Source organism: Micrasema longulum, unplaced genomic scaffold, assembly GCF_059751315.1.
Source record: "Micrasema longulum isolate JH-2025_06_02 unplaced genomic scaffold, ASM5975131v1 h1tg000611l, whole genome shotgun sequence".
Lineage (NCBI taxonomy): Eukaryota > Metazoa > Arthropoda > Insecta > Trichoptera > Brachycentridae > Micrasema > Micrasema longulum.
In genome coordinates this window covers 650,712-672,084 of record NW_028277807.1, presented here as the reverse complement: position 1 = coordinate 672,084, position 21,373 = coordinate 650,712, and the positions used below count along the sequence as shown (strand labels likewise).

At 31.0% G+C, this 21,373-nt stretch overlaps 2 protein-coding genes across 4 annotated transcripts in view; one reads left to right on the top strand and one right to left on the bottom strand.

Annotated features, from left to right (window-relative positions):
* The first annotated feature begins 165 nt into the window (after positions 1-165).
* On the top strand, positions 166-12,908 carry LOC148280145 (proteasome inhibitor PI31 subunit-like). The gene is made up of 7 exons (XM_088228868.1): positions 166-252; positions 381-529; positions 743-892; positions 8,123-8,300; positions 9,305-9,395; positions 10,213-10,341; positions 12,144-12,908. Exons 2-7 carry the CDS (start codon positions 383-385, stop codon positions 12,271-12,273), a joined length of 825 nt encoding a protein of 274 aa, XP_088084994.1. The 5' UTR covers positions 166-252; positions 381-382; the 3' UTR covers positions 12,274-12,908.
* A 2,375-nt stretch (positions 12,909-15,283) lies between these two features.
* Positions 15,284-21,373, bottom strand: part of PRL-1 (protein-tyrosine phosphatase 4A family member PRL-1) — a 117,570-nt gene continuing 111,480 nt past the window's right edge. For all 3 annotated transcript variants that reach the window (XM_088228869.1, XM_088228870.1, XM_088228871.1), the window contains 3 exons: positions 19,694-19,860; positions 18,702-18,833; positions 15,284-16,932 (listed from right to left, as the gene is read on the bottom strand). In XM_088228869.1, the coding sequence (XP_088084995.1) occupies positions 16,824-16,932; positions 18,702-18,833; positions 19,694-19,860 (408 nt within the window). In that variant the 3' untranslated portion in view covers positions 15,284-16,823. The remainder of the gene's footprint in view (positions 16,933-18,701; positions 18,834-19,693; positions 19,861-21,373) is intronic.

Sequence of the window (21,373 nt, the reverse complement as noted above, 5' to 3'; positions counted from 1 at the left end):
CATTAAAAATGTATTCAAAGAAAATTCAACTTTTTTTATTTGTTACCTAGAACATTTCCATTTCTTAAAAGTATAAAAATATATATTACTCACATTTGAATATAAATATGTTTTTTAGTGTAGTACCTACCGTCAAACATAGCTGTGGACAAATCTCTGGTGATTGTTTTGTGTTTTCTGTAGTCTGTGGAACGTAGTTTGACGTTTGACAAGGACGAGTTTTGTACATCTATCTTATTTGGTGTGTGTCCGGTATGTTTTTGAAAGTCATCTTCGCTTATGATTTATATTTTTAATAAGCATTTAAATGGTTTAATTGCATGTAATGTCTTATTACTTAAAAAATAAATCATTGATAACAAATATTTTTATTGTTTTAGAGATGATGGCCAAGTCAAATACATTTGGTTGGGATTTAGTTCTGAAAACAATTCAAAACGATATAACCGGCAAAGAAGACATTTTAGTGGCTTTTGTTCATTGGAATATTGTCAAAAATGGATTTGCCTGCTTAGGTGTAGGTGATGAGGTTGGTATTTTTCTGTTTATCAATAATTTTGAATTAATCAGTGTGTCTTGGAATTTCTATTTATTAAGATCTATAAAGATCAGCATTTCAGTTTGAGGTATCTTTGCACAACATTCCGATTACTTATGCATTATTTATTTTCATAATAATTTCATATCTTTTAATATGCGCCTGTTTTATCATCTCATATTTATAAACACATGTAAATTTTAGAAATCAATTCAAGATGGTGAAATTGGGAGCGAAATATTGCCCGATGGTTGGAATAAGACAGCAAATTATGGATTAAGGTATATTTGGTCGAACCAATTGTACATATTTCACGCTTTGAAGTCGGATGGAAATTTTATATTTAACTTGCTGGTAAGTAATATATAGCACTCCTTAAATATTAGATATCATATTCATTTTAATAGTAGGTAACTTTTGAACAATGACCAAATTCAAGAAAAGGAGTTGGAATATTTACCCTACAACAATTGGATAAATCTTTCAAACACTGAACACATCCTTCGTTTATCCAAGTTTACAGCCGACCTAGACAAATTAGAGGGCAGCCTTTTGCTAGAAACTCCTCACATGGAAATGAGGAGATATTCCAAAGGAGCAAAAATTCATAAACATTTCTTGTATACCCACAAACAGGCCATGCCTTTGTGGGATTTTTGTTTACCATTTTTACTGTTAATATGTACATATTTCATTAATGTTTGTTTCATTGCTATGTAACTATCCTTTATTTTTTTAATACTCTGTTTTACCTCTTATGTATATTGTAAAAAAAACAAACAAATTCTAATAAATAAAAATAGTGTATTTGTAACAACTGCCAACTTAAATGCTTATTTTTTTTGTTAGAAATCAACGTCAACCCGGAAACGGGTGATAGACCAAGTCGTGACAGTTATCAGAATTTTTTTTTTTTTTTTTTTTCGTTAAGTACTTTTTAAATTATAAGTATCAAAAAATAATTCGGAAAAACTGACATCTTTCAATTCCTGTGACTTCATATATTAACTTTTCTTATATTTTTTTTTCTGTAATGTTACTACTACTACCATCACGCCATTTCACCGTAGGGGTAGGCAGAGAGAATGGACCGCCACACATGTCTATCCTGGCATACATTCCTAGCTTTTTCCACATTCATACATCTTGTCAGTCGCGTGCACAGAGTTTTCAATTAGGGTAGGCAGAAAAAAAAAGTACGTTTTATAAAGTATAAGTACCTAATCAATCTTACCAAACAGTTTCCTTCACTAGTCACATTAGTTTGAATCACTATGCTGTAGGTAGTTAATATTGAAATTACCTAAGCTACATCAAATATCAAAATAAATGCTTAATTATTATAATATATTTCTTATTTTTAATATAATTTATATAATATATTGCCACGAAATTCTTCTTTTGAAAATTTTTATATTTTCATTTATTACGGTTGCTACAGTCGAAATTAAATCATTTTGGGCTCTGTTTGATATTCTCGTAAATGCACTACTAGATAATTGCAAGTGATTTTCCAAGATATCGACATATTTAGCTAGCAAATCAATAAGTTCCAAAAAATTTCCTTTTTTATTTATTTTTTTAAATGAACGCGAAACAAAAATACTCTCGATTGTATAATTTTATAACAGAAACCAATTTGAGGTTTTTTATTCGACATGACTGTCTTTTACTAAATAATAATCGAAAAAAATGCTAGATGTCAGTAATGTATTCGTTTGTTCTTTCTAAAACAATGTACCTACCAACGTTCAAAAAGCACTGCCTACTAGCTTACACATACACGCGTAATTACAATTGAAATAAAACCCACACATACACATATCGTTTCCGCATCGCGTTATGTCCATATGGAAGACAAAGGCATTTGTAGTTCGTGCTTCTCCCGACCCAGGCCGATAGCGGCGCGCTAATCAGTACAATATATTACTTAACCGAATTATCTCTGGCGCGTTTTTCAAATTTTAAAAATAGTTACTAATATTTTTTATATTATTTTTTGCTATTATTTTAATGAAATTCTAGTAGGATAGGCACTGCTTATATGCCTTTATGGAATGCACGCCACTGCATCTTGTCATACATGCCCTTCGGTTCTGTCTGCTTTTGACATGACCAGACTTAAGATTTTGATTTATCTGATCATGCCACGTCTTCCTTGGTCGTCCTCGTCTCACGTTGCCGTTCGTTTTCGCCATATATACTTGTTTTGCCATTCTTTCGCTGTCTATTCGTTCTACATGACCAAACCATCTCAGAGACCCTTTCTTAATCTTATCAATTATACTTGACTCAGATTTACACTCTCGCCTGATTTCATCATTTGTAACCCTGTAATCATGAATAACCCTTCTGTAAATTTCAGTTTAAAATTAAAACGTTACTGCCTCAGTTTTTAATAAAATGTTAAGTTTTTGCCCAACATTGAATTAGAATAATTACATCACCCAACTTTAACCGACTGTACTGAAAAAAAAAGTACTATGCTATTTTGGCTAGTGACTTTAAAAGATGGCGCATTTAGTTTAAATTCTAAAATAGTATTAAACTTGCTAGAAAAAGTTTTGATTGAGGAAAAAAAAATGTTTTTCAATGAAACCCAATTTCGTGCCAATTCGGTTTAATTTCTGGGACACTGTATATACATGCATACATATATATAAACATACATACATACACATACATGAACATGCATAAATATATACACATACATACACACATGAACATATATGCATACACTAATTTTTTTTCATTTATTTTTTTTTTTGCACCACTACAGGCCAGTAGGCCCAATTACAGTGGTGAATTACATCACAGAACACCCAGGCTTGAGAAAAATTCATTTTGATTTTTGTGTTCTCACCGGGAATCGAACCCGGAACCTTCCGAGCGTGAGTTAAGCGTCTTGACCACTACACCACGGAGGCCGCCATACTGCACATACTTTCGCGTACATATATATAATTAATAATAAAATAATGAACACTAATAAATAAAACGATAAAAAAATAGTAACTAAAATTTTGCTCTTATGACGTTTGATATATTTTGATATATTTTTTTGATATATTTTTTTAAAACAGTATTTTTTTTCGTTAAAAAGATCTATGGCTGTACATATATATACGCGGTTTTACATTTTTAGTACAGATTGTCAGTTGTTAGTTGTCGCACAAGTTGTTAAACCTTTTTAAATCCTATTTCTTTACCAATAGAGAATGTCTTTTGTAAATTAGAGAATTATTGATGAAGGACACAATTTGGAACAAGTAAAATATATTTATAACTGGTTTTTTATTCTTATATCTTATGTAACTCTTTTTTTTTCAATTTTTAAATACCTGTGTAAAATGAAATCATAAACTTTTCGGGTTGTGCTTTTCATGTTTAGTTATCAATTGTTTAATGTTTTGTTTATTATCTTATATCTTAATAACCATTGAATAGATAATACACTCAAGTAAGTTTTACCAAGAGAACCAATGTGGCCAGTTTACTAAAGACCTTTTGGATTTGGAACGTAAATAACCAATAAGAATAGTCAGTCTTCTATCTCGTTTATACTTGCGGTTATTATATTGATAACCTTTTCTAATAGGGACAGCAGTCCCGAAACAATCGATATTTCTATTTGTAAAATTCTGATTAATGACCATTTAATTAGTAATATTTTATTTTGTATGTAGTTTTCGAGTGCTTTGTAATCAGAAGTATTTTAAATTACGTTTATTATATTATTTAGAGGGAAAAGAAACATATATATACTATTTTATCATAAAACATATTTATTAAAAACAAAAAAGAATATTTTTAAAAAAAACACAATAATTGCAAAATACAGATACTGCATCAGGAAAGAAATCAATGTATTTAAGCAAACTGAATGCAATTTTAAACATATAAATATAAATTAATATCTACATTTTATTATTTTTTACTTACTAGATAACTTTAGGTAGGTTTTTGATGTATAGGAGTAAAGTATGGAATTTAAAAAGCAAGGATAAAAGCAGGCTAAATGCTGTCGAAATGCGATTTCTCAGGCAAATGTGTAGCAAAACTATGAATGATCACAAATGTCGAGATCCATACTTAACGCAAAGCTGATTATTGACAATCAAGAAAAGAGTTTTGCGTATATTTGAACATGTAGAGCGAATACACATTGATTGAATAGCTAAAAAAATATCATACAAATGTTGACGGATGCAGAAATCGAGGAAGACCGAGAAAGATACGGCATGACCAAATCCAACAAATACTTGAAGATGAACATGTCAGAAATCGCCCTTGAGGTGATTTTCACAAAAACGGTGCTATATAAATTATCCAAATATATATATATATATATATATAAATCGAAATAATCAGGATGATACGAAAAGAGTACCACTTCATTATTTAGGGTGGCAGTTAATAAGGGTGGAGATAGCCATGATGACCGCCAATCTTTGCAGAGGAGTCAAGTTAAATTGAATTAAAACCGCGATACATGAACATTTTAAAGAGTAAATCGTTTAATGAGAAAAAACATTGCTTTTTTGTGGAAGTAAAACTGATAAAAAGACGCACGGTCTTTAAAATGGTTTCCAGTATATAGAGGAAGAACGGCCGTTTTTAAAAACTTAAAAGGTTTGAGTAGGAAAACTACTGGCCAGTAAAATGAAGATATTTCTTCAACACCTGCCGCTTTGATTAAACTGGCATTGCAGTTTTTGTTAAATAGTATCCATATATTTTTCCATTACGGCGTTAGTGAGCTCAACTATGTGGCTATTCATTAGGAGCTGCTCGTATTCGTGAAAACGAATTCTATAAAATATTTTGGTGCCTATAATATTGCTTAGTTCTTTGGTTACAATTTCAAAAAAAAGTTATTGCCTGACTTTTAATTTATCTTTGTCTAAGGGGGCGTGCTTTATTATAACCTCATTTTTTGTACAAATATTTATCACATCCCTAGAAGGGTACAAGAGCCCTTTCTTATCCTTCAATTGTATAAATTTGTGGTTAGTGTCGATTTTATTGGCAATTAATGCACCTACGCATGTATCACATTTCAACCGTTTTATTAAATATTGAACTACAAATCTAGCTATGTATGTTACTGATTGGTTATTATATTCTGATAGATCACCTACTAGTATTTCTAGCTCATCATCAATAGCGCTAGATCAACTAGTGATTGCATGTCTGTGTCAATTTAAAATTCTGTATTTTTATGTTGATTTTTTTGAACAGCTGAGAAACAATTTAAAATAGAGATTTCTTTTAAAGCAGTGCCAGTGCCAGTACCAGTACCAAAATTCCTTAGTTCAGTTTTGACCAGAAGTTTTCATATCATATATTGATTTTAATTGTCTTGCAGTTGGGTCGTCATTACACCCAAAATGTGCACGAGTATTACCAAACAATGTTTCTAAAAAATGATCTAGGCTCATCTTGTAGAACGGAATATGGAGCATTTTTTTTTCGTTTGTTACGAGCGTAGCATAAAGTTTTTTTACACTCCATGCAAACTAAAAGACCAATAAAACCCTATTTTTCTCCTGCAATGAACTACTTTTGTTTTATCTATAAGTTCAAGTGAATTCATGTTGTTTTGTGTGTTTTCAATAAATTAAAAAATATTTTCTTTGTTTCTTGCACAAAGGGGTTATTAAAAATGGTTAATATTTCTAGAATTATGCAAGTCAAAAAAATTATTCAAGTTCTTTAAAAACAACGGTACCATCTGAATTCTGAAAATCAGGTAAAAGTAATTCTTTCGAACAAAAATTTATTGCGTCAGCAACATTCTTTCTAAATAATTGTGATGCCAATTTAACTTTTTTTTTTTTTTTTTTAAATATGGCCCCGCTAAAATTTGTTAGCTAAGTGAAGATGTTTGTTTTCCTGGAGTATTCAGATTTTCTAAATGCGTCTACTTAATTGACCTACCCTCGCAATCCCTAAAAAATGCATTAGTCTGTAATTAATTTCTTATCAGTTTTAGCATGTGACATACATCTAAAAATACCGACACCGGTTTTGTTGAAGAAGTTTTTTCAAAAAACAGATTTTTAAAATGCGAAATAATAATGTTCATAAAAATAAAATTTTATCTGCAGTAAGTTTAGAAAGTCATTTTTACCATTTATTTATATCAATCAATATTCCAAAAACACAAGCTAAAAACAAAATTGCAAATTAAGTTGGAAATAAAAAACTATCGATTAATCGATATATTTTAAAATAAAATTTTGATGTTCACATCACTATTTTTTTTAAACAATCGCATGCTGATGTCAGTTTCAATGGCGGCCTCTGCTTGTCATTTTTGATTTATTTAATAAAGTATACCTATATATCACAGCGTTATGTGCACTAACCGATGCAATGAGATGCTGAATTTTGAGTTGAATTTGTGCACGGTTTCACAGTACAACTTGGCATTTTAAAAATTTACAGGAGCTCTGCACACGCTTACAAGTTTGAAGCGATTATTGTGCCGGGCTTGATCAAATTTCGTAAAAGCCAAATTTTGACTAATGTTTGACACGAGACCACGCCCACTCTACAAATCTAGGTATTTAATATATCTGTGTAAATAACCCATAATATAGTTTTATTTTATAATATTTTTATCAATGTTTCTAATTTTTATATTCATGTACTTACTGATATAATATAATATAATATTGATGTTTTTTGTTGATATTTCTTGATAAAACTCCATAGTTAATGATAATGATAAAATTTATAAATAAACTTATCAATGAAACTTCTTGGTTTAGTTTTACTTTTTATTATTTTGACCAACGAGCGCTTTCGCCTAAGTAGGCATCTTCAAGACTGGTGATTTGTTTACAACGTTTACAGCTTTTATACTATTCTTAACATATTTTGGAGATAAGATAGAACAATATTTTAACAGGGGACAGAAAACATAAATATTTACAACTAGTTTGCTATACAATTCATTTTTGGGAGTTTTTGGACCGAAAGGGATTAAGTTTTATTATTTAAAATGTGGGAAGAGATATGTGGGAAGAGATATAGCTCCGTTTGATTTAATTATTTACTACTAAAATTATGTAATGAAATTATCTGTATTAACTAAGTATGAATCTTAAAATGTTTCATTTATAGGTATGTAAACTTCCCTGTCAAAAAACCAAAGTATTTTCCAACTTTATCTGTTAAAATGTAGATTACCCACACTGTTGTATTCCGCCATGTGTTCTCTTCCCACATTTTAAATAATAAAACTTAATCCCTTTCGGTCCAAAAACTCCCAAAAATGAATTGTATAGCAAACTAGTTGTAAATATTTATGTTTTCTGTCCCCTGTTAAAATATTGTTCTATCTTATCTCCAAAATATGTTAAGAATAGTATAAAAGCTGTAAACGTTGTAAACAAATCACCAGTCTTGAAGATGCCTACTTAGGCGAAAGCGCTCGTTGGTCAAAATAATAAAAAGTAAAACTAAACCAAGAAGTTTCATTGATAAGTTTATTTATAAATTTTATCATTATCATAATATAATATGCCTAAAAATACGTATAATATTTTCAATTCTAGCTTTTCTTATTCTTTTCAGAAAGCCTCAGACTTAAGTGTATCCAATGTGGCTATGAATATTGAAAACACAGTAGCTTCTTTATCTGGACCTTTGAGTTCTATGATTCCCGATTACAACGAAGTGATTCGCAGAATAAACGTGGACTTAATTGAACCAGAAACAAACAAAATTTCCAAATCTGCGGAAACACAAACAGGTCTCTTTTGAATCAATTTTTTCTTCTTACACTTAAAACATGTTAAGGTTTTTTATTTAGATACACTGCGTTTCTTTTTGTCTATAAATGATTCACCATTTTAACAATTGAAAAGGGAATTCAATAGACAATACACAGGGTAATAATTTGTCGGCCTCGTGGTCAGCGCGTTTGCCTACCATGTAAAAGGTCTCGGGTTCGATTCGCGACATGGTTGACATGAAATATTTATTTAAAGGGTGTTTCCACTTCAGAATATTTCATAGTCCCCAGACTGCTACCTGAAGCGTAAGACTGATCATCTTACCTTCATGTAACAATCATCAATATACGCTGCGATTGGTGTACCAATGGAGTACCCTATGGACCATTAGGTGCGTAAAAGGAATTAAAAAAATATATACAATAAAATGACTACAATTAGGTAACTTCAAAATCAGCATTTATGAGTTACCCACAAAAAACATTTTTTATCCTCCCCTATGAATACTACAAATAGACAAGTGATACATTCAAATAATTATATCGTAGGGTAATTACTACAACTAGGTTACTCAAAAATCTGAATTTTTTGAATGGTAGACAAGTTGTGCATTCGAACCATAATTTTAATGCACCACTTGTCTTTTTGTAGCATTCATGAAGGAAGATACAAAGAAAAAAATTTAGCTAACCAAAGATTCTGATTTTGATGTTACCTAGTTGTAGTTATTACCCAGTGGTATTACGATCTTAATGAACCACGACTTGCTTATTTGTAGCATTCATGAACGAAGATAAAAAAGTGTTTTTGGTGGGTAACTCACTAATTTTGGATTTCAAAGATTTTGAAGTTACCTAATTAATTGAATTCCCTTTTCTGTAGTAATTACCCCATGATATAAGTCTGTCTATTGTAATTTTTTCATGTTGAAATAATCAAAAAAACATTTGGTAATGGATTTCAATATTACATCTTTCTTGGAATTTATCATTTACATGTTATTAAATAATGTTTTTTTTAGCTCCTGTTCCGACATCCCCAAAAGTAGATCCTCTCGCCGTTCCATGTGGGCTAGGTTCAAGAGGTTCCCACTATAGACCATTGAATGAAGGGTTAGTTTATATAGTTTTTTTTATTTAAATTTTTTCTATGACATCAATTGGTATCTTTCAAAATGATAATCGCAGTTATCATGTTTTTTATGTACATAAGTGAATTTAAATACATACACTAACCTCTTTTAACAGGCACTAACCTCTTTAAACAGACACATCTGCAGCATGGTTTATGTATGTCTAGGTAACTATATGAAATAAGATAAATAAAACCCAATTTTTGAAATTTTAATGACAATATTTTAGTTGGCATGATTGTTTTAGTTTTGCCATTATGTAGAGATTGTTTCAGAGAACTGTTAAAACATATAATTAAAAATTATATGAAATGATGTATAGAAGTAAAATAAAAACAATGATATCAATAGAATAGAGTTGTAGTCTCGTGTTAGTGCTGTGGATTCAAAATCAAAAGTCCAAAGTTTAAATCCCACATGCCAAAATTTTTTAGCCCAAATTTACAACTAATGGAAAATGACCTAAAAACTTAAATATATAAATATGTTTTTATTATTTAAAAAAATGAATCTTCAAAATATGTATAGACATACTTCGATCAGTCATTGTTGATACATTAAATACCGTGTATCTCGATCATCTGTTACAAGAAGGTAAGGTGATCAGTCTTACGCTTCAGGTGTCAGTCCAGGGACAGTAAAATATTGCAGTCTGAAACCAGAAGTTTTATTCTGCATTGTTTCATATTTATTATCAATAAAATATTCAGATCGGTGTTTTCTTTTATCAGAGCTCCGCTCCATCAACCCATTTAGCTACTTTTATTTTTTCACACAGTTTTTATAATTCATTTCAGATTTGGTAATATTGGAAGCTCCGATCTCAATCCGTTGCATGGAGGAGGAAGGGGAATGCTGTATGATCCTTTTCGGGATAATTTTAACCATCCTAATCCTGGTCTTGGTGTACCTGGAGGCCTACCGAGGTATTCTCAATCGATATTTTTTTGCATATTGATAGTTTATTAATCTGCAGGGAGATTTTAATAAGCATGGACTTTAGGGTACCTCATAGTAGAACCGCCTTAATCCAATCGTTTTTTACAGTATTCGGCCCTAAGTTTTTTCACATGTCGGACCCTGACATAAAGGCACCAGTCAGTTGCAATGCATACAAAAAGGTGGTTAGTATGTTGATTAAAAGTAAACCTTTTAATATCCTGGGAATTGTTTCTTTGACATAATATTTTGTCTTTTTAAATTTTAATTATGTTCCGTTATTTCATTTTACTTTTATATTTTGTTTTTGTTATTATTAGTATTTATTTTTCAATATGTAACAAAAAAGGTCCTGCCCAAACATAGGAAATTCCTAGCTAGTCGAGACCTGAAATAAAGAGCTTTTCTACATTGTAAAAACATCAAAATAAATTAATAAATATTACCCAAAAATTTTCCAAGACAGTCTGTCTTCAGTCAGATTGATGTCTTAAGTAGAAATACTGGAAAAAGTGCCTTAGCCCCGTAATTTTCTTGATGATTTTTTTTCTCTTAGTTTTATTTATTTGCTTTAATTTTTTTTTTAATATTTTTATTATTAGGGATGTAACAGTTGTATACATCAAAAATATAATAAACAAAATATATAAATAATAAAACCAATGACAGATATCCACAAAAACACATTCAATATAAGAGCAAGTTATGTTTCTTTATATGTGTGTGAGTGGCTGTTATAGGAGTGTGTTGCAGGTGCGTCCCGTCCATGCGCACCGTGGATGCGGTGCATCCCTTGAAAATTTGAAAAAAATATGTATTTTGTAAAAAAAAATAAAAATTGTTAATAAATCATAAATATGAAAAAGGCACAGCAACGCAAATGAAGATATTTAATTAAGCAATGTGTTTTCTCGGTAAATGCATAATTGCTAGACTATTTTTATTTACTCCCCTAATAATTAGTATCAGACAAAGCCTCAGCGAAGTGTGGCCGGATTCAGCTAGTTTTATATAAAAAAGAAGTCATAAATGTTTGGATGCCACCTTGTCGTAAACTGTTAAGATGTCGCTTAATTTCTTTTGGCTCTCAGCGCCCTCAATTCAGGTTTGTTATTTCTAAAATAAGTGTGTTCATATTGTTTGAATTTTAAACTTTTATGCATATTTTGTAAATTCATTATAGGCTTAATTTATAGGCATTATAGGCGTAATTAACTTAAATATCATATACATACAGTCAGTCGCGTGCACAGAGTTTTTAACTAGGGTAGGCAGCAGAAAAAAAAGTATGTTTTATAGAATATAAGTTATCAATCTTACCAAACAGTTTCCTTCACTCGTCACATTAGTTTGAATCACTATGTTGTTGACTCGTAGTCATTGTTGAAATTACCTCAGCCACATTAAAAATCCAAATGAATGGTAAATTTATATAATATATTGCTTATTTTTTTATATGATTTTTTAAATATAGTGCTACAAAATCCTTTTTTAAATATATTATTTTCCACTTATACGAGGGCGGATTGATAACGAAGCTACCTAGCGCTAGATGGCAGCACAAACACAAAAAAGATTTATTTTTTCCAAATTGCGATCTTTCAAACGGCAGCTGTTAAAATGTCACCCAAATTCATTGATTAGTTTATTTGTTGTAAACGCATATTCACATTTTGGTGTGTTCTTCATAGTAAATTATTTTTTACAAAAATGGCAGAACAACTTTTGCATGAACATAAAAATCTTATTCTTGCTGATCTGATTATCTTCTTTATGTTGCTATTCATAGGGGTGCAGTTCCTCCCGGAGCGCGGTTCGATCCCTTCTCTCCACAAGTTCCTGGCGCGGGTGGACTCCGCCGACCTCCCCCAGATTCTGACCACCTTCCTCCACCAGGATATGATGATATGTTCATGTAACTTCTCAACTAAATTCCCATTGGCTTACAGTGCCTTTCTACATATGGTGGACAGTCTATGTTTTTTATTTATGCGCTGATTTTTAGTTAAGGTTTTAATAATAGAGTACGTCATACTATAAAGCCCCTTTTTTCTCAATAGACTGTTGGCTGTTCTAGTTACTATTGTACCAAAAGAAACTACTAATTTTCCATATTGCGTTCATTTCTGTTTATAAGTACAAGTTTTTCAGTCTAAATATCTAACTTATCATAAAAAAACTCATTTCGTGTAAACAACACTAACCATTAATTTAAATATAAAATTATCTGCATGTTAAAGAAGTTGTTACTACAATGTGGATATTTGTAGTTGTGTGAACAAAAAATATTATTTACAGCCATGTACAAAAATGCATGTACTAAAATATTATTAAAAAAATATATGTACAGCCAATCTTTACACCAAAAAAACATTATTTGGCTGATTATTTTTAATCTGTAAAGTAAGGCAGTTGGATTATTTTCAATGTTATGTTTATTTCAGTTATAGAAACATTTTAGTTTAAGGTTGAATTTAATATTTTTATATTTATGGTATGTTTATTGAATAAATCATTATGTACCTAAAAAAAGAAAGTTTTAGGGTATGGTAAATTCATTTAATTATAATCCATCACAAATTAAAATTACACAGCTGCCAAATTTAAAAACCTAAAAGTTTTAAAAATACATGTTTTTTTCTATTCTGTATTTACTGGGTTGTAATAAATACATTGCTGTTAAAATTTTGTTTAAAGTTGGTTCATTTAAGGGTAAATTTAACAGTTCGAAATCTGGTTAGGAACAGTGTTCCTTTACAACGATTTCAAAAGCCATATGTATGTCACAACAAAAAAGTTCAAATCCAGTCCTCCCAACAGCTGATCAGTGAGCGGAAAATACACAATGTTTTGTAGTGAAAGCTACAGATGGGTTGTCATTTTTGTTTAGATATCGACTGTCCCACTTTTAAGTAGGATAAAAGGAGTAAAAAGGAAAAACCTCAAAGGACTGATAATGTGAACTGAATTTTATATTTTAATGTTTCAAGCGTTGATTTTGTAGTTAAATGAGCTAAACTTTCTTTTTAACTATCATCCTTTAAAGATTTCTCTAAATTAGATTTTTTACCCAAAAATAAGCTTAAAATGTTACAATTATTTCAAAACTTGTTTGTTGAGTGATCTCGGAAAAAAATAAATTAAAAATCACAAACAGCCAGATTATAATAACCCTGGCATGCAGGTAAATAAGGGTCAAAGTGTGACTTAAAAAGGCAAGAGCGGATAAAGTTTAATCATATTGTTTGCTCATGCTTAAGAGCTCATTATGTAGTCCATAAACAGATTACTTCCAGACATGTTTTGCAAAAAGAATCATTGCAAGCCGTCCCTCATCTTCAGAAGATTGTATTGGAGATTTTTACAAATATATATTTTATATTGAGGCTTTACTGACAATGCGTTAGGTCATTAAAACAAGTTCCGAGTTTTCTTTTATTCAATTTTTTTTAAAGTTTTGAAAGAGTAATCTTCATTCTAGGCAAAGTATAAAATTTGAAATCAACATCTTGCACTTATATTAAAAAATAAGACTGTCGACTTAATGCATTCTGTCAGTGAAGTCTCTATATACTGGCTTTATTCCTAGTAAGACATGTGCGGACCATATCCATAATACAAGATGCATTCTCCGACAGACCAATGAAATGAACTCACCCCTTGCGTGTTGCTTCATTGACTACGAGAAAGCATTTGATAGTCTGCATCGACCATCTCTTTGGAAAATTCTCGATGCGTATGGTATTCCTCCCAAGATTTTATTGCTGTTACAAAAGCGCTCCACTGGAGTGGACAAGGCTGCGCCCTTGCACCGTTCTTATTCATTATATTGATGGATTTTATCTTATGCTAATCAATACCAAGAAGTGAACTACCCCCTAAAGTTGTGCAACTTGGAGTATGCAGAGGATGCGGTTCTTCTTGAAAAGTCTGTTAGTGGTTTTCAGGAAATTGTTGACAAATTGTTGGAAATTGCAGGAAAACACTACTCGTTTGGGTCTTAATACTAATACCAAAAAGACTCCGATTATATGCAACAAATCCTGTCCTGATCAGCCTCTATAAAAATAGACTGAGGATCGAGAAAATTGACAGCTTTAAACACTTGAGAGTTCACATAACTGAGGATGGAAGCATGCACAAAGAGCTCGCAACACGCCTAGGAATTGCTAGAGCAACTTTTAACATGATGCCTGTTATCTGGAACTCTAGTCTATACTCGGTCAAAATGAAATGCCGATTATTCAACTCTTGTATAATGCCAGTACTCCTATATGGGTGCGAATCTTGGCACTTTACCAAAGCTCAGAACACCAAACTTTAATTTGAGTTTGAGTATTGAGAGTAAGTGCTTAAGGAGAATATTAGGCATAAGGTGGTTCGATTTTATACCCAACACATATCAATAATACATTATATTTTTCATTACACTTTACATTTGAACATAAATATTGGTCGTTCACCAGTTATTCTACATTCTATCACAGTGATCCTTTCCAGTTCGAGCAAACCAATTACTCAAACCAGATTTAAATTTTGAAAAGGATCTAGACTCCTTTGTCACCTGATCCAGTAAATTAAAGATCCTTGGACATACCACAGAGAAATTCCTCTCAGCCAAAGTTTTTTTTACTTTTGGGTATGTTAGTAATTCACGTTAGGGGAATATCTGGTTATTATTTTTGTTGAGTTCAAATTTCGAAGTATTCGATCTAAGCCACCAGTGAGTAAATCAAGATTTATAGATATGCCAACAGAGATGAAGAACCTCTTTACAAAGGTCACAGGGAAATGACGGATCATAAAACCTAAAAAGCCCTTCTTAAAGAGATTTTCTATACATATTATGTATACCTTTAATGAATATTTTTGATAATTTAGGTTCACAATATTTTATATTACTAAGGGATTTAAAATTAAAGACATGTATTTGAGGAAAATCGCCACTTTACTTTTTTATTGTGAAAACACATGAAGCATTTTATAGACAAAACTGATTATTATTATTATATTCTAAATATTTTATTAATTAAATCATACACAGCACTCAACGAGTGCGCTTAGTAAACAATTCATTTTATGGAAAGAGTAACTGCTGGTGCGAATAGCCTTCTGATAACACTTGACACAGGCTGATCCATCCTGACTGTAGGCTGCATCACTAAGGTGGATAATGAGCAAAGCAGATAATGGATAATAATTTACTAGCTCGTTAAATAAATTATCTCAACATTTTTTTTTAATTTGAGTTTTTACACATTCCTAGGCTAGTCTCACAAGTATGTGAAATTGACACAAAATTTTATCCACGAGTCAATTTTCTTTTTTTACTTTGAAGAATAAAATAATAAAAAAACATATTAAAATTAATCCAATGTAACGAGTAAAAGACTTAATTATAAATTTCACAAAAAATGACATATTTTTGTCACAAATATAATCTGCATTTTGAAATCATAGTACAGTTATTAATAAAATAAGATCTGTCAAATTTTCCCCAACGTTCGTATAATTCTACAAATCTTTACATCCAAAATGACTCTGATTTATGTAATGGTAAGAATCCTATTCATCGGTGAATATTATTATTAGGTGTTTATTCTATATTTCATATTTATTGACAACAGTGCTTTCCGGCCTTTTCTGAACACCGACCACCGTAGTCTGTAAATATGCATTTAAGTTCATGCCTAAATAAATATACCAGAGTTGGTTAAAAGTTTTAAAGACTAATTGGTCGGAGTTCAGAAGCCGATCAGCACATCACATGTGCCAATAGGATGTTTAGAAAACCTACTCAATGCAATAAAATATACATATTCTTAATGCAGTAAATGATTTATGTCACACAATGCTTATTATAAATACAACAATCTCAACTTTACTTTCATGCAGTGATGGTACCTTAACTTCACGAATATAACGAGTAGATATTTGATCTGCCTTGACCGGATGGTATTTGGACAAGTAAAATATGGGAACAATTCTCAATACTACCAGTGTTGGTTCTGCGATACGTGGACAGCCATAAACATACAGTATGTATAGTAATAATTACGGTTTTGATTAGATTTGCTTTACAATAGCTAGATATTTTGTTCTATGAACACAGGATGTGGCATTCTTTTCATTAACTATCACTTACAATTCTTCAGTTTCTATAGATACACAATAAAAGAAACTTTATCAATATACATTCACTTGTGATCCTACTTTTAATTATGTGAAAGCGAATATTGTAGACAAAGCAAATATGGCTTCGGACAAACGATCTCTCTACAAGTGATACTTCCTCCTACTTTAAATATTGACAACGGTTGTTAGATTAATTATAGCGATGATTATATTTATTATGTTATATATGGACAAATACTATTGCAATATTATACGAAGGATCCGAGGTCTGTAACCTGGGACAGATTGTTGGAAATATTGAATATCGGATTATGTGCGGTGGGAGAAGGAGCGCTCACTGGACGCAGCAAGAGTTCTTGTGGCCGTTCTTCTTCAGTCGGGACTTGGGACGATACTTCTCCAAATACGATAACTGCTTAGCGTTGATTGCACCTCGACGTTTGCTGCAATTATAAATCAATTCATATTTTATTGCAATAAATAAAAAATGGTGAATAAAACAATCAGCAAATTTATAATGAATAGCTGCAATTAAAAAAATGGGTATATGTTAATAGTGAGCACCACATTGTAAGTAGAAACAAATTATTACAATATATAAATCCTCAGTAGGCATACTCTTAGATTTATTAGTCTATCGGACGTGGGTGAGTCATATACGTTTTTTTTTTCAAGGCCTTACCGTGAAACTTTTTTATGGTGTATTTTTTACAATAGCCAAATGAATTTTTTTTATTAAAAAACAAAATTGAGATTAAAAACGTATTTGACCAACAAAGCGATACACATTGGACGCTGAAGGGGCTGGGTAGGGAAAAGGTAGGGGTTTGTGGAAGGGATGCTATTCCGATATATTAAGGATTGTCACCATTTTCAAATTATAATCAATAATGTTTTTAATTTTTAAATTTTTTTATAGGATTTTCAAAAAAGTTTACCAGGAAGAATGTTGCCCTGAAACACCGTGTATACTAGTGGCAAGTTATTCCCGTGATAACTATGCGAAAAGGTACTAGAAGAGTGCAAAACTTATGCATAAAGAAATCGTCGATCTTTACTACTGACATCTGTCCAAAAGATTTTGTTTAGTTCATCAAACGAAGCTTTAAAGAATTCCCTTAATTTGCACTAAACCATTGGCAGTTTCAAATCTTACTGCGCGCACGATGTACTGAAAATGGAGTTTTTGTTACAATAAACTATTTTTTTACTGATCTATTCAAACATTTAAAAGTAAAATTTAGAAAAGTATTCTTTAAATGCAAAGAATTTTTTTTAACGAATAATGCGGTGTCTAAGAGTGGCGTCATAAACTGATGTTATATTCAGAAAAGAGGCATTAAAAAAAAAAAATTATATGTTGGGCGTCCGAATTAGCAGTATGAGGTTACGAATAATCTTTTTTATGGCGAGACTTTTCTATATTGTGAAGTGCACAGTTACAGAGCAACCGGGGTACCAACCGCGGCTCTACAAATAAGGTATAAATTAATATAACACATCTCTATATATTGTTGCGTAGAGAAAACGAATGGCGGCTATATTGACGTTTATTTGGGAATGTAGTTCAGGATGTCCTTTATGATTTCTTCAACAATAATTGTATTGTGTGTGCGGTATTATCATTTAAACCTTTAAATTAGAGCAAAAGCACTGCCGCGTGCGAATGAAACGCAGAAATATTTTGAACGCATTCATTCAGGGCCAAAAAGTGCTATCCGAGTGCATTTTTTTTGGCGACATGCATTTAATTAAACTTATATATTTAAAATCAGATCATCTAAAGATTTTGAAAAATGGAGTTTTTATTTTTATCAACAATATTACGAGTCCATCTAAATTTTTGTAGAGAAGATCTGGATTCGAAATCCCTTGAGAGTTATTAATAATAATGTGATGAAGAACATTATTATTAATAACTCTCAAGTTTTATGCAGGTGAAATAATTCGGTCAAAATGTCACCCGCATCAGTGAAGATTTCAGCTCATAACCTTAACAAAGATCAACAGATGGAAGAATTGAACAAATATAGGCAGAATGGCAAATGTTACACAGTGTGTAAACTGGCCACTTAAACCGGCAAATGACAGGTCATAAGCCCTGTAAATGCCTAGACTTTGATATTCCCTTCTAAAAAATGTTCTTCATCTCTGTTTTTATTTTTTTCTGGAAGTTGATTCGAGTTATGAACCTAGAATAAAATGAACTTACTCTCGAATCATCTCAACAGCTTCTTCATATTTGAGTCCAAGTTCGATCAGAGCGAGAGCAACCATTACAGGAGCACGACCGAGTCCTGCTACGCAGTGGACAGCTACAGATGATTCAGATTCTTCTTGAGCCCTGGAATTATACATAAAACATCAATAACAATCTAGAAATCATAAAATAGTCTTTATCCATTTTGTATTAGAAGTAGTGTAACGAGTTATTTTTAGATTTTTTAGTTCAACCATATACATACATATATCAATGCTATTTGTAAAACTGCATGATCTGCTGCAGTTTCCCTATGATGTGTAATACAAGTTCATTAAATATTAAGAAATGTGGATTTCGCTATTATAAGTAATAAGGAAATGTCAGATTTTTTTTAAATTTTAAATTTACAAGGGTTTATGAAATACTGTTAAGAAATTATTTTTTTTACTAATTAGTATAAAAAATACTTCAAAATTTATAATTTTTAATTCCCGCGAAAACAGTCATTGCGTTGCCTATGCCCCTGATATGATTCATGTAAATTTGTGACCGTATAAATTTAAAAAGAACAACATCACGAATCTTGATGTCACAATTATAAAGGCCAAACATGTTGCGTTTCTGTAGGGACATATTTTTTCATAATTTTATTTTTAATGTTATGTGTTAAAACGTTTCTTCGCAATATTCATTTTGATTTTGAAAACACAATTCATTTTTCTAAATCCATTTCATATATTTTTATCGGTATTTGCAGTATGTTATGTGATATTTTCAAAAATATTAATAGTCTAAAAAATAAAAACCGAGAAACTAAATTCTGTAAAATTTATCACTAATATGAATTAATTGTTCGAAGAGCGCTTGATAAATTAAATAATCGTCAAATGACGATAATGGTGTCACATAAGTATTTGATAATAATGCACATTAGCTCATGCTGTAAATGTACTATTAAAGCCCAAACAAATCCAATATTAAATAAGAGTACAATAACTCACTTTTGCCTAAGAGTCTCGAACCACTCTTCAACCACATTAGTGGGAGGAAAAGTTCCATCGTCGTAGGCCAAATCCTTGACTTGAATGCCTCTAGCGAGTAGGGGAGCCGTCTCATAGCTCGGTTCACACACTCTGACCACCGTGGACACATTATGCTTCTGCAATTCCTGCCAATCAAAAACACTCTTTAACTAAAAGAACATTTCATACAGAAAAGAAAGTTATTAAAAATACATAATATGATTTGTACAGATTTCACAACGTGACAGATTAAAACCCCATTATCTCACAATTGTATTCTTATTTGCAAACACAAGATATTTTATAATGAGTACTTTGAACAAGTTTTTACAAACATCCGTCTTTGAAGTTTCAAAAAAAGTTATATTAATGTAACAAAAGTATAAAATAATTAAAAATATAAATGTCCTAAAATACTCTATTAATTGATTAACAGTAGGTAAAATATATATTTCATCAAACCATTATTTTATTTATTCTTAAAGTGATAAAAAACACCACCAATTTGCTATGAAAAAATGCATGTAGAATAAAAAATCAGTGTCGCAAGTTTCATAGTACTAGTAATAAATTATAACTTATTTAATTATATACCTTCTGTAGGGGTAGGCAGTGAGGATGGAACGTTACAACATATAGTCTTGGTACACTCTTATATTTCTAGTCATTGCCCTCTGATTTATAAAAATTTACAACATACTAGATTGAATGTTTATTTGGTCTTTCTTGGTCATTTTCCTATTCAAACGCGCCCATACATATATTTTTATTCATTCATTCCCCATTAATATTATTGTGACAGTAGTAAAAGAAAATAAAAATCCAAATGTTTTAACCTTTGGCTTATAAGTTAATATTTAACTTTGATGATGATTTAGCCTTTAACTACATTCGCTTTATTTTTGTGTTCCCATAAACAAATTAGTAAATTTATATTGTTCCCACTATTAGATAAAAAATATTTTATTTCTACAAAATCTGAATTTACTACTACCAGCAACATGCCATTTCCCCATAGAGGTTAGCAAAGGAAGTGTCCCCCGTAGAAATGCCACACATAATTACTACAATTTTTCTTATTTAATTGTATTTAGTTTGTAAGTAATTATTGAGAGAGCTCGATGTCTTCGAGGCCACCCGATGGTACTGCTCAGGTATAAACGGCGCAACACAGTTAAGCTTAGACTATACCTTGTCAGTGTATCACCTTCCTTGAACAAAAAACTATGGGCGTCAACCTCTAATACGAATGAATCATGAACGCATTTAAATATTAGTCGAGGCCCTGTAATTCACGATGAATGGAGGCGATGCGAGTTTCCTTTGAAATAATCCGGGTATTGTAACGAAAAGAGAGAGAGAAACAGAGATTTTGTTATAGATTTGTAATTATGTTTGAGAATAAACTTATGGAAAGTTAGAATGCATAAAATGAATTGATGTTTGAAACAATATTTCCAAAGGGACAAACCTCATAAATAAATACACAACCTACTTATTTAAATTATTTAGATTTAATATCATCTGGATAAATTCTTAAGTTAATGCAAAAAAGAAAGTGTTTTAAACAGTAAAACTCCAATTATCTGGATTAACAGGTGCCAGTTTTTATTGCTTTTAGAATAACACAGTGAATTGGAATCGCATTAAAAACTCATT

Excerpts from the sequence above, each read along its gene's own strand:
- LOC148280145 (XM_088228868.1), top strand. The coding sequence starts at position 383 with ATGATGGCCAAGTCAAATACATTTGGTTGGGATTTAGTTCTGAAAACA. Across the intron at positions 893-8,122 it reads ATTTTATATTTAACTTGCTG|AAAGCCTCAGACTTAAGTGT; the intron begins GTAAGTAATATA and ends TATTCTTTTCAG. Across the intron at positions 9,396-10,212 it reads TATAGACCATTGAATGAAGG|ATTTGGTAATATTGGAAGCT; the intron begins GTTAGTTTATAT and ends AATTCATTTCAG.